Raw genomic sequence first — 12,484 nt, forward strand, 5'->3', positions numbered from 1 at the left:
GTAGTACGTGCAAAAATCTTGCGTCGGTGGATAAATTATTCATATTATAACCATGTGCTATATGTTAACAACCAGTTTACGGGAAAACGAAACAACTGCACTGCGTAGATAGCTTGTTTTTCAGCTCCTTCAGCACTTGGGCAATTCTAAATTTTAAATATTCGAAGAAATAAAATTGAAAGAACATTTATCCTGATAATTTATTTTCCTAGTTTTTGCATCAGGCTTTACTAGAATTCTATAAATACTAACATTTAAAAAACATATTTTATTGAATAAAATGAATTCTTTGATTTCTGTTAGTTATATTACTAACTCACCCTCTTAAAAATGTTTCTTCTTGAATCTCTCCGTTTGCGTTTATTCTATTACACTATTTTTAATACAAAGACTTTTTATTTAGTTTGCTAGTAAAAAAAATAAGAGTATCTATTCACTAAAATTCCACCTTATTCCTTCACAAATTTTTCCAGCTTTTAACCAACTCTTTATCACTGAAATCCACTATGGAAATGATATAATGGCAGTAATGGTATCTGTAATTCACAAGTAATAGTGTGTACCTAAAATTGCTAACAAATAAATGTACATTTCAGTACTATTAATAGTAGTAACACTTCACCTGACTGTACGTCACTCATCCCCATTCGACGCGAAGACGTCGAGTGTCAAGGGGTTGCGATACACTGTGCGTCACGTATGTCCTGTCCCACAAGACAGCTTGTTCGAAGGGCATGCACCGACTGAGTGAGCCAGGTAGAAAGAGAACCCGCGGTTAGCATCCAAGAATTCCTACCTTTGTTTCAAATTCTTCCCCCTCTTGCCCTTTAGCTGAACACACGTGCACACGCATACACGTGTATCCCTTTTTGCCTCTAAATAGCTAAAGCTGTTAGTAGCAAGGGATTCCCCGAATTGTTTGCCTTTTTGATTTCTTTCGCTATTGGCCCGAGAACGATTTAGTGGTTACACATCTTCCACCGCTGGCGAGTTGAAACAATCAAGATTGGTTGCTGTTAAAAGTGTAAGTATTTTTCAAACGTTTTTCTGAAAAATTAATAGTTACAGTTTTGTCAGAGTCATGGTGAAAACTTGAATTTCTGATCGAACAGTTTGAAATTTTTATGAGAATAAAGATCTGCGTAGTCTCTTGCAAAACTGTCTTGTCTCATCATTATCAGATAAGCAGGATACGTGTCGATACTCACTAATTCTCTTATACGTACGGTTTGAGGTAAACTGAAACAATAAACTAATGAAAAGTATTGAACGTAGAATTTTCTGATAGGCTTCTTGTGCATCACTATCAGGTGCGTGATAGTCTTTCAATTTCTGGTCATGAGACATGCGTAAACACATTCGACATTCACTTAGCTGACATCTACATTATATAATGAAAAATGAGATAATTGAAAAGATAGTAAGGAATAGTAATTGTAGTTCCAATTAAAATCATAAAATAATACGAAGTAATGTTCAATAATTACATATGATTACAGAAAATAGTTTCATCTATTACTTGAAATAATAAAATAAAATAAACAAATGGAAATACACCATTTGAGAAAAAAACTGAGTAATACATCTAATGAATAGTTTATTGTATTGTGAAAAATGCAAAACTTCATCGCGTTAAGCCATTTGTGTTATACAGAAAAATAAAAAATACGCCTTTATTATCGCATATATGCACTGGTGCAAATGGATTTAGAATGCACACACGCGTTCTGATACATGTTTCATATACGCGCTAACGATGCAAATGGGTTAATATTTCCAGTGTCTCGAAATGCAAAATGGCAATTTATACTGCCGGCGATTTCTATTATCACGACAGGCATCATTTTACTCGGATAATTGAGTTGTCTCGTGAACGGAGGAAAAGATACAGTCGCTTTTAGGTAGCCAGTTCTTCTCGAGCCTTCGCGGTCGACAGGTGCGTTACACATTCGATTTCTGATTAATTATAGCGATTTGTGATTAAGTAGAGTCGTGTTTCAGCAAACTGCTACATTACAAGCTTAATGTAAGTATCCTTCCATTGAAACTTCACTCTGATTGTGTGGAATCGTTTCGATTATTTCGTGCTCTCTTCTAGAACCTCACCTCTATTGTTTAGTCACTTTAATTTTCTCTCAATTACGTCACAATGAGATCCTCAGCGCATTGTGTATTTTACAAAGTGCTCCTCTTCCGTAATTCACACTATCTTACTGCCATTCACAAATCATTGCTCACCGAATAGGAATCTCACAGAGATAATGTTTGTTAAGAGAACCATTTCTTCCATTCCAGTTGGAACAAATAAAATTTCTGTGATACAAACGTACAAGTGTTTCGATATAATTTATTGTTCGCTGAATGTCATGTTATTTCTGTTACTGTTGCCACATAAATGATTAATTCGCTGTAAGTCTATAGAATACCGCGACAGCGATGTCGTAATCGTTTTCAATTGATCATGGAAACGTTTATTGTATCCCCTGAAGATGGCATTCGTTCTCCCAATTGGATGTTCGTAAACGTTAAACCAGGGGGGTTGAGTACTCTTCGTGACATTATTCGACCATTTCCGCTTGGTACCGTTTCCGATAAAAGTGGTACGCGCGATAAGAAGCGAATGAAAGGAGCATTTTTATTTCGGTCTTGTTTGTTAACCCAATCGCGAACAGAAAAATAATTCAAACAAATTTAATTAATTCGAGGAACCTTCAGCGGATCTCAGAACAGGGGATAATAACGAAAATTTGTTCTACGTCTTGTCATGTTCGACGTTCTTTCCTCTTGATAAGCTTATCAGCAAAGAAGACACAGACAGTCGATATCGTGAATCCTATTGTCAGCGACATTGTGGATCTCATTCTTATTGTTTCTAATAGACTTATCAGTGAATTGCCTGTGCTTAGAGTGTTAGATAAAAATGACTTTTTTCTCTTCTATCAACGCTTTTTTTGTATCACTTTCATTGTGATTATTCGTAAAGAAAGTTCTGACTATTACGTGGACTTTCATTCACCTAATTTTTTCATTAGTTCAATGAATCACTATGAAAGGAAAAAATAGCTACAGGTAACTCATTAAAATCAGAATAAAATCTAATAACAATAGATGATTGATCGTAACCAAGTGTCGTTGAAAGTACGATCTCGGAAAGGTTGAATATTTTATTGATTTTATCGAGCACACAATTAATCATTTGCGCATCAGCGATATAAATACGACATGTTCTAACTTTCCTGTATATTTCTTGAATAAAATTTTATCTACAGCAATTTCGAACTGTGTTTCGAATTTATTATCACTACTTGTTTTTAATATTGTGAAATTTATGAAAAAATTCTGTAATATCCTTAACGATGGAAGAAACAGAACTAACGCTGATTAATCTATAACGGAAGTGATTAAAAATAAAAACATTAGAAAGCTTATTACAGAGATCTTGATGAACACTGATATACTTCAGCTATTATTTTATGTTTCAGAAAAGGAACTCTAGGTAGTCAAGATTGATCCGACATTAAGTTAGTCCAGCGTCTGGCTGCAGTAAACGAATCTTAAAAAAGTCTTCTGATTAAGACAAGCTGCAATTCTATGCGCATATCGTGATTTGCGTTCCTGATTGCTCCAAGTCCAGGATGAAGCTCATTTGGCCTTTGCTTTTTCTGTTCCACGTATGCTGGGGATTCACCGGAAGAGGGCTACATTACCCGGGACGGTCAGATTTATTTGAGCTATCGGTGATACACTTGAACGATTTTCACGCAAGGTAGGTCGATTCGAATGGAAACATAAATGACGCCGTAAATGTGAAAGGGGGTCATTGAAAATGTTTCTGGTTAATTATTGCTAATAGCGACAAACATTTGCCTCGTGACCCCCATAAGGATTTGTTATTTGCATAGTTATCGTGTTTAGTAGCAGTCGAACTTAGAAGCTAAGTGAACTTTGAGCGCCTTACAGTTTGATGTTTATTAGAACTGAGTAAAACGACGAGAAGAAAAGCAATGAGGAATATTGTTAACTAAATTACCTTTCTTCACCTTTATTTATACCTACTTAGATAAAAAAACGTTTTTTTCAAATACACATTAATTTTTCATAGACCACATTTCCCTAAATCTTTTGTTTAAAGATAGAATATTCCATTCTGAATATTATTTCGCAATAGGCTAATTAATATTCCTGGTTCGAATTTCCATTTAAGATTTATTATAGAAATTTGCATAGTTTAATTTGGCCGCCTCGTCGCGAACGAGTATGCTGATCAGTCGCGATCGTTAGCGATGCATCGATAACAGTAACACCGATAACGTGGTTTCGATTGTGAAATCGCTGGTCGAATCGCGTAGAATCGGAGTCTCGTTATTAAGAAGATGGTAACGATCGTTACATAATCGAGGGATATACGAACAATCGAAAGGTCTAAGCACGATCTTGGCACGAGGCTAGAAGTGAAATCTCAGGGTCAGGGTGGCAATGATTCGGGTTAATCGTGACTTTTTCTATACATCAGAGTTGTTGCTTAACGTCCGTACTAACGCGTGACTCTGGGAATATTACTTCCATTATATTCGTTTGTTGCTACTGCGTTTCTCTGAAAACAACTTATGGAAAAACTCGATATGAATTCACCACTCTAAAAATAGTCACTGCGTTTAAATGGATTGACTTCACTTTGGAGCCTTCTTCATCGGACTCATTGTCATCGCACTATCTATTTTTAATTTTTCCTAAACGTATGAAGTAGTAAAAATACTTCAGGGTGGATAAAGTGAGTGCACCACCCTGCATGTCGAGGCTACAGGTAGCAACAGGTGGCAGAGCGGGTTCTTAGTTAAAGTATAAATAAACGAATTGAGAAATCTGTATTTGGTACAGTTAAACTGAAATTTGGGAAAAAGATGTCTCAATAATTTCACAATATTTTTAATTCTTCATAGATTTAGCTAAAAAAGAATACTTTTATGTTCTATATAAATAAGCTAGAAAAAAATAAAATTAAAAAAAAAAATGAATTGTAGGTCACCAGTTATAATTCATTAATAAAGAAAAAAGCTCGAAATCCACTTGAAAAGACACTTGCACTTAGCTTTTTAGAAGGAACAGAAGTAAAAAGGATGTCGAATTAATTAAGAGTGATTCTTGCCCCTTTTTCCCTAATTACTATCTGAAATTCTTTCAGATTCGAGCAAACAAGTTCCCATTCAGACCTCTGTAACAAAGAAGACAAGGAAAGTGGGAATTGCGTGGGTGGACTAGCGAGGGTAGCCACCGCGGTGAATCGATTAATCGACGAGAGACCGAACCCGATTTTTCTGAATGCAGGCGATCATTTCCAGGGGACGCTATGGTACAACGTTTATCGTTGGAACGTGACTGGGACGTTCATGAACATGCTGCCTCACGATGTTATGGTAAAACGACCACGAGGGAGTAACGTGTCGAGAAAAAAAGCGCATGGAATAAACGGTGGATTCTTTCAGCCTCGGTTCGCTTAATTGGGTCAAAGAGTTTAACGATCGATTATTCGAGAGCAGAGTCTTGTTCCGTTACTTAACGAAATTCCTCGTCGTCAAAATGAAAAAATCTCGTCCAAATTTCGTTAAAAGCACAAGAACTCGATCCTCCTTTGCAAGTACTACGTTATCTAATCCTCAGTTAGTCAAGTCTAGATTAAGAGGGTGTGAATGGAGAGCGAATCTTGAGATATTAGTCCCATAGTGTAGAAAAAATAAGAGAAGTGCTACTTTCTGTTCAGTTCCACTTACAATGTCTCGCAAATGATAGTTATTGGATCGAGTCGCGATAATTGATGCTATAGATAGTATCGATTAATATTATCTTCATAAAATTAATTTGTGGGTAAGATGACCTAGATTTTGAAGTAACCTGAGATCTTATCGATAATTATAACAGTGATCCCAGGTTAAAGAAAGTATTTTATGAAGAGTGAAAAGGGGAAAATTTACGTGTTTTGAGTCGAGAAAGTAAAAATTTTTTCAATAGGGAATTTCAATACTAAATTATCTGATAATTGAATTCAATTTTTAAAGATGACAGTACTTATGAAATAATTTAATAACCTAATAAATAGAAATAGGTACTGAAGGCAATTGTTAAATTTCTTTCAGACAATAGGAAACCACGAATTCGACAATGGAGTCGAGGGTGTCGTTCCCTTTTTGGAAATGGTGAAAGCTCCAGTAGTAGTAACTAATATAGACGACACTGAGGAACCTACAATGAAGGTTGGTTAATTTAGTAAAATGCCTATTGGATATTCTGTTAAAACATTCTCTTACTGATACTCAGGGCCTCTACAGAAACAGTACGGTCCTCGAGAGGAATGGTACAAAAATCGGGGTCATCGGCGTCATTTTATCGACCACCAACGTTCGTATTAATTTGTCTCCATTAACTTTTAATGTTTTTTTACGATACGTCTTGTTAACGCCTTTTTACGTAGTAATTTAGATGAAGCATTCAGATCATTTTATGGACCTCTTTAACATACTCTGTTCGTAATGCTTAAACCTCCGTCGATGTTAATCGACCAAAACGGGAAATGTTCGCCACGCTTCGACCACCAGCTATAATGAAATCAAGCTTTTTGCCAATCTAGATCATTAAAACGAAACCATCTCAAAATTTGTAGTTTCTCTACTTAAAAAAAATTGGTACAGTTCCAGTCGAATAAATTCTGAAAAATCTAAGATTTCATTCACACTCTTTTCACGATAATTACGCAATTAAGATTGAAAGAAAGAACATCGTCAAGTTTTTTTGCTAAATTAAAGTTCATTCCTGAACGATCTGATCAAACGAATTCTAAGAAAGTAGACATCGTTACGAACAATGGTGTGAGGCTGAACCGATTGCAGGGACGAAGGTTTAACCGGAAGAGTGACTCTGCGCTTCCTTTCGCTCTTCAAATTGATCCTTTGCAAATCGCCAGACAATTGCCAATACCGGGAAATTGAAGTTCCTGGACGAGGTGGAGTCAGTGAACGACGAGGCCCAGAGACTGAAGGCTCAGGGTGTCGACGTTATCATTGTTCTAAGTCACTGTGGATTGGACGTGGACAGGATAATGGCAGCCAAGTGTCCTTTAATCGATGTGATCGTCGGGGGACACTCACACACGTTCCTGTACTCAGGCACGTGTCCAGAAAAACTTCTTTTTAATTATCGGTTTCACTTCTCCTGCAGAGGAGATATCGATCTGCTTGATTTATCTTTAATCGCCGATGAAAAATCGAAGATCCAAACGAAACGAAATTGATCTTAACGAAAGTAATAATTTTAAGCTTCTCGTTAAAGCGTCGATGAAAAATGTATAATGATCTGAAACGTAAAAGGTAAACGAAAATTTTCGATGAAGTTTGATACCTTAAGCAGTTCCTTTCAACTTTCTTTACCCACACCTTCTGTAAAAGTTGACTAACTCTTCCTCGATTTGATTAGAGAGTCAGTCAGCCACAAAGTTGCTGAGAAGTACATTTTGAGGAGGTTTCGTTCTACTAATTGTTTTCTAGAGTAAATTGTGCCGTTCACAGGACCACCTCCATTTATTGACACCCCTGAGGATGAATACCCTGTGGTGGTAGTGCAGGAAAAGACCAACAGGACAGTGCTGATTGTTCAGGCAGCAGCGTTCACCAAGTTGGTAATTCGTTCTCGACAAAACCCTCCGTTTAAACTTTGTGTTTCTCTTCTCAAGAGTGAAGAAGTCGTTGCCTGTTTCCAATAGGTATCTCGGGAATCTGACGGTGTGGTTCGACCAGAAGGGCGAGGTGGTTGATTGGAGCGGAAATCCGATTCTTCTTGATTACTCTATCGAAGAAGGTAAGCTTAAATGAATGGTATTGAACAAATCTACTCGAGCAAATGGTTTTCTCGACGTACTCTCAATATACGGGGTGATTTCTTGTAATAGAAAAAGGAGAAAGATTAAAGTGTTTTTTTTTAATTTTTTTATTTGGTATAGTAAAATGAATATTAAGAATATTTAATGGTAGTTACTAGAAAAAGGGAATAACCTCATAAAGTGAAGAACAAGTTTACTAAGAATATAGTTCTGTTTAATTGAATTTTAAGTCACAATTTTTTTAGCAGAGACAATAAAGAATCGAGTTTAATAGTAGATATGTTTCACTAATGAAAACTTCTTTTTGGTATTTAAGCCTTTTCTTCTTATTTTAGATCCTGAAATACTAAAGGCTCTAGCACCCTGGAAAGAAGGGGTAGATAAGGTAGCACTGTCGAAGGTTGGACAGACAAGGGTTTACTTAGATAACAACTGTCGCATAAGCGAATGTAATCTTGGGAACCTAATCGTCGACGCAATGGTGGATGCTGTGCGTGAAATTTGTACCTGAAACAGAAACAATTAGATGCAAATGGATTAAAGTGTATATTAGAAGAGATCAACATCCTTTTAATTGATATTTTAAATGATTTCAGTATGTGGAATATGCAGAAAGTAAGAGTCACTGGACGCACGCTGCTGTAGCTTGTATGAATCCAGGAGGAATACGAACTCCCATCGATTCCTCAGAGAGGGACATCAATTTTGGTCAGCTGATAATGGCTCAGCCTTTTGAAAACACGTGGGATACTATTGAATTGAAAGGAAATTGTATTATGGAGGTACAGGAAACATCAAAGCATTTCATTTTTGGGATTAATCTTCTTTGTTATTTTTTTACTAGAGACTTTTTTAAGATTATATTTGATAGAAATTTTAAATGGTACTTTGATTTTGAAACTCTGTGTTTGATTTATAGAAATATTGTTAGTATTAGAAACTGATTTTTTACGTAACACTTATTTGTCTGTCTCCTATCGAGGAGTGTCTTTCTCTACTGAAGAGTAGTGATGGTTGCAGTCTTAAGGCTCTTCATCCCTTCCACTCCTACTTCCAAAGTGACTGCTCTTGAGACTATAAATAGTAAATAACTATTACTAATTCCAGATTTTAGAGTCCAAAACTACGTTGGTCTGGTCAGGGTTAAAAGTTACATATAATAGTACAAAATATCCTAGAGGAGTAATAGATGTTAAAATAAGGTAATCACTATCCAAATTCATCTAAGTTTGTGCTTCACTGAGAGCTTGAATATTTACCTTTCTTTTTAAGATGTCAAGCCTGTGAAGTGCCAAGATATGAGAACCTGCTAGACAATCAATGGTACAGAATTGTAACTCCAACTTTTTTAATCCAAGGCGGCGATGGATTTGTTACTTTCCCAAATTGCGGCAGAAATCATAAAGTTGGGACATCAGTAGACTGGGAGCTATTAATGAATTACATGAAAAAGATCAGCCCAATTTTAGTCGGGCTGGATCGTAGAATGACATTCTTAGAGAATCATTGACATGAAATTTCTTATAAAAAATGTCTAACTTTTTTTTACTATAATTTTCGAAAAATCAATACAATAAAAATTGGTAGCATGTTACAAAAATTGATTACCATTTTAAATTCCTATAAGTACATTGTACCTATAATAATATGTTCAATAAATTTGTTATACGATTGTAAATACCGGTTATTAATGAAAATATCAGTGATATTAATATCCTCCATTGAAAGTTACATGGTGAAAAATGTACTTGAGATTCTCACGATCGACAAAGTAGTTTCTGTCTCCGCAGGGAAACGTCGTTTCTTCGTTGTCTCTGCGGCCAAAAAAGGAAGAAACAAGGACCGATTATCCTCATTTGGTGGCGAATTTTGCGAGTTCTCGAGCACCTCGCAAAAAAGGAGCTTCGGAGAAAGAAACAGCGCCGAAAATCTCGCGTGATATCGCAGCGAGAAAGCAGGAAACGTTGGCTGCTTATCTCGCGGTATCTTGACATCGCGGCAGGTGAAGCATTTAAATAATATATCGAACAGGTGAAATAGCAGCTGTTCGTCTGCATCGTTGCCCTGCGCCAGGATGCGTGAACCGCTTTGTACCACCGCGAGGATGCTTTTTTTTCAGCCAAAAATTCCCTCTGTCGCGACATCGTTTTCAGTTTCGTTTTTCCAACGATGGAAATTTATCATTTAATAAATTTTGTTAATTTTTCATTGCAAGGATGCGATAGTGAGGAATAATTCGAGGGTGAAGATTATTTTGGAAGATTTTTTCTGTACAACTTTTTCGATTACATCATCATTCATCTTTGAATGAGGAATAAAATATCTTTTTCCAAGATAAAAACTACCCTCGATCTATCCTTGCAGAGAAAGAGAAGCGAAAATGAACTGATAAAATTTTTAAAACATTTTAATGTAATTACTTCGACAATTTTAGTAGTTCCACTGTTCACAGGCTGGATAGAAAATTTGAGAGGAGACTAATGGCAGTAATCTGGAAAAAAATGATCGATGAGAATTTATAAGAAATATGTATGATGCTGTTTCATTCAGCTGTAGCGCAGGTATTGTGACATGAGAGAAAATGGGGCGAATAAATCTAGTAATAAGTAAATAATGAATGCCTAAGGGAATAATTGAATGCAAATGTGCATCGAGTGGTCTTTAAAATGCATGTTTATTGCTTTATGACGGTTATTAATTAGGGAACAGGCTTGATGGTATAATTAACATCAATTTTCTCTTTTCCTACAGAACTACTTATTAGTAATGAACAATGTTTTGCAATTAAATAAGGTTACTTTTTTAAAATAGCTAAATATAAAAGCTAGTATACTCAATTATTTCTTTGGAGTAATTTATTTAAATAATCAGCATACTCAAAAATGCAAGTAGAAATATTTATACTTAGGAGCTGCTTTCTGTCAACCACAAAAATACCATGGATTACATAAGCTATCAAAAAACAATACACTCCAAAAAGAGCAGGTCCTGCTCCAAAAAATAAATCAGAAACAATTAAAAAAAATAACTCTATAAACAAACTCGTAAAAAGGCAAATTGTATAACAATCCTTTGCTATTCAAGATCCCCACAAGACAGCTTCTCAGTGATGCAACCGATTTGGCTGCACATCACTCTAACTCCACAAATTCTAATAATTGCCTTCTTAGGATTCCTCTACCTACCATCAAATCTCAAATCTTCAAATCCCAACCATCCTCTATGATCTAATCGAAATCAGCTATCGAAATTAATCCAACTCCCCCACAATTTGACTATGGCTGGGCTAATGGTCCGGATTATTTAATTATCCTGATAATCCAGATATTCGAATATTCAAAACAATAATGGAATAATCTGAATAGGTAAGATAAGCCGTAGCTAACATAATACAACTACCTATATAATAAATCACACGCGAAACTTGAAACGAGTAATCCTGTATAATACTAAATAACAAATACATAAAAACGAAATTATTGCTATTACTGTCGTTTCTAAAATATATACGATCCTTCCTATATTTCAAATAACTAAAAAAATCTTTTTTAAGACAGAAATAGAGGTAGATCGAGTATTTCTGCATGATTGCAAGCCTGGCACCCTGTAGTTTACGTTCTCGAATAAAACTCACACAGTTAAATCGTTATTTAAAGACGTAGCTACGTAAATCGAACCGATATTCGTTTACCCGGTTACTTAAAAGAAATTCAGACATTCGAAATTCGGCTCACGAATAATCCACAACGCCATGATCCGTATATTCAGATAGTCCCATCCCCAAACTCCGCCAACCCAGCGAGCACACAACCATCCTTCCCCGCGTTTGAAATCCGCGGTCCTACGCTGGCCCGACGTCTCCGTCTGAACAGTCTGCGTGGAAGAAGCGTCCGTGTCGAAGTCTGTGGGAAACTCGTCGGCTCGTCGGCGAGAGGGGGCCGGAGTGAAGGACCGTAGCAGAGGGTGGGGGAGTCGATGGAGGGGAAACGGCAGGAAAATGCAGGCTGGAGAAGCACCGTAGGAAGGGGACGGCGGGGTATCGTCGTGGTGGATAGAACGAGAGGAGAAACAGCGGCTACGAGGGAGAGGCTGGTCGGTTCCAGCGAAAGGGGAACGCAGAGAGGGCGAAACGTAGAAAACGTCGGGGTGGCGCGGAGCGAAGGGTAGGGCAGGGACAGGGAGGGGAGGAAAGGCAGCTGCAAGCAGTCGGTGCAAGGGAGAGACGCGGCGAGGGTAGAAGGAAGACGGGAGCAGTGTCATGGAGGCAGGTCTGGCCTGCTGGCTGTCTGTCGACCTGCTCCCTGGCTTACCTGACACCGCACGCCAGTGTTTCCAAAGCCGCGTACACCGATGGATCGGCCCGCGATCGCCCCGTGAGCCCCGTGAGCTCGCCACGCTCGGAGACGCCACCACGTCATCCCCTTCACGCCACCGAACGACGGTGTCGGGCCGCGAGACCGGCCCGCCGGAGGAACCGCCGGAGGAACCGCGGAATTCGGAGGCTCTGCGTCGCGCGACGTCGCGGAGGACCCGTACGGGAACGGGGTCTGCACCTGGGGAGAGGGAGGGAACGTGACACGTTGCGATACGATCGATTCAACCAACGGCGAAGTTGTT

At 37.6% G+C, this 12,484-nt stretch overlaps 1 protein-coding gene across 2 annotated transcripts; it reads left to right on the top strand.

Annotated features, from left to right (window-relative positions):
* Positions 1-1,838: 1,838 nt before the first annotated feature.
* On the top strand, positions 1,839-9,539 carry LOC143184017 (apyrase). 2 transcript variants are annotated; one of them, XM_076385939.1, is made up of 13 exons: positions 1,904-1,936; positions 3,483-3,496; positions 3,577-3,766; positions 5,183-5,414; positions 6,132-6,248; positions 6,313-6,393; positions 6,956-7,157; positions 7,557-7,662; positions 7,751-7,845; positions 8,203-8,357; positions 8,464-8,649; positions 8,975-9,069; positions 9,140-9,539. In XM_076385939.1, exons 3-13 carry the CDS (start codon positions 3,636-3,638, stop codon positions 9,375-9,377), a joined length of 1,638 nt encoding a protein of 545 aa, XP_076242054.1. In that variant the 5' UTR covers positions 1,904-1,936; positions 3,483-3,496; positions 3,577-3,635; the 3' UTR covers positions 9,378-9,539. The 2 variants fall into 2 exon arrangements, with proteins under 2 accessions (XP_076242053.1, XP_076242054.1); XM_076385938.1 differs by having other exon boundaries at positions 1,839-2,026; positions 3,483-3,766.
* The last annotated feature ends 2,945 nt before the right edge of the window (positions 9,540-12,484 follow it).

The sequence above is a fragment of the Calliopsis andreniformis genome, chromosome 9, assembly GCF_051401765.1.
Source record: "Calliopsis andreniformis isolate RMS-2024a chromosome 9, iyCalAndr_principal, whole genome shotgun sequence".
Lineage (NCBI taxonomy): Eukaryota > Metazoa > Arthropoda > Insecta > Hymenoptera > Andrenidae > Calliopsis > Calliopsis andreniformis.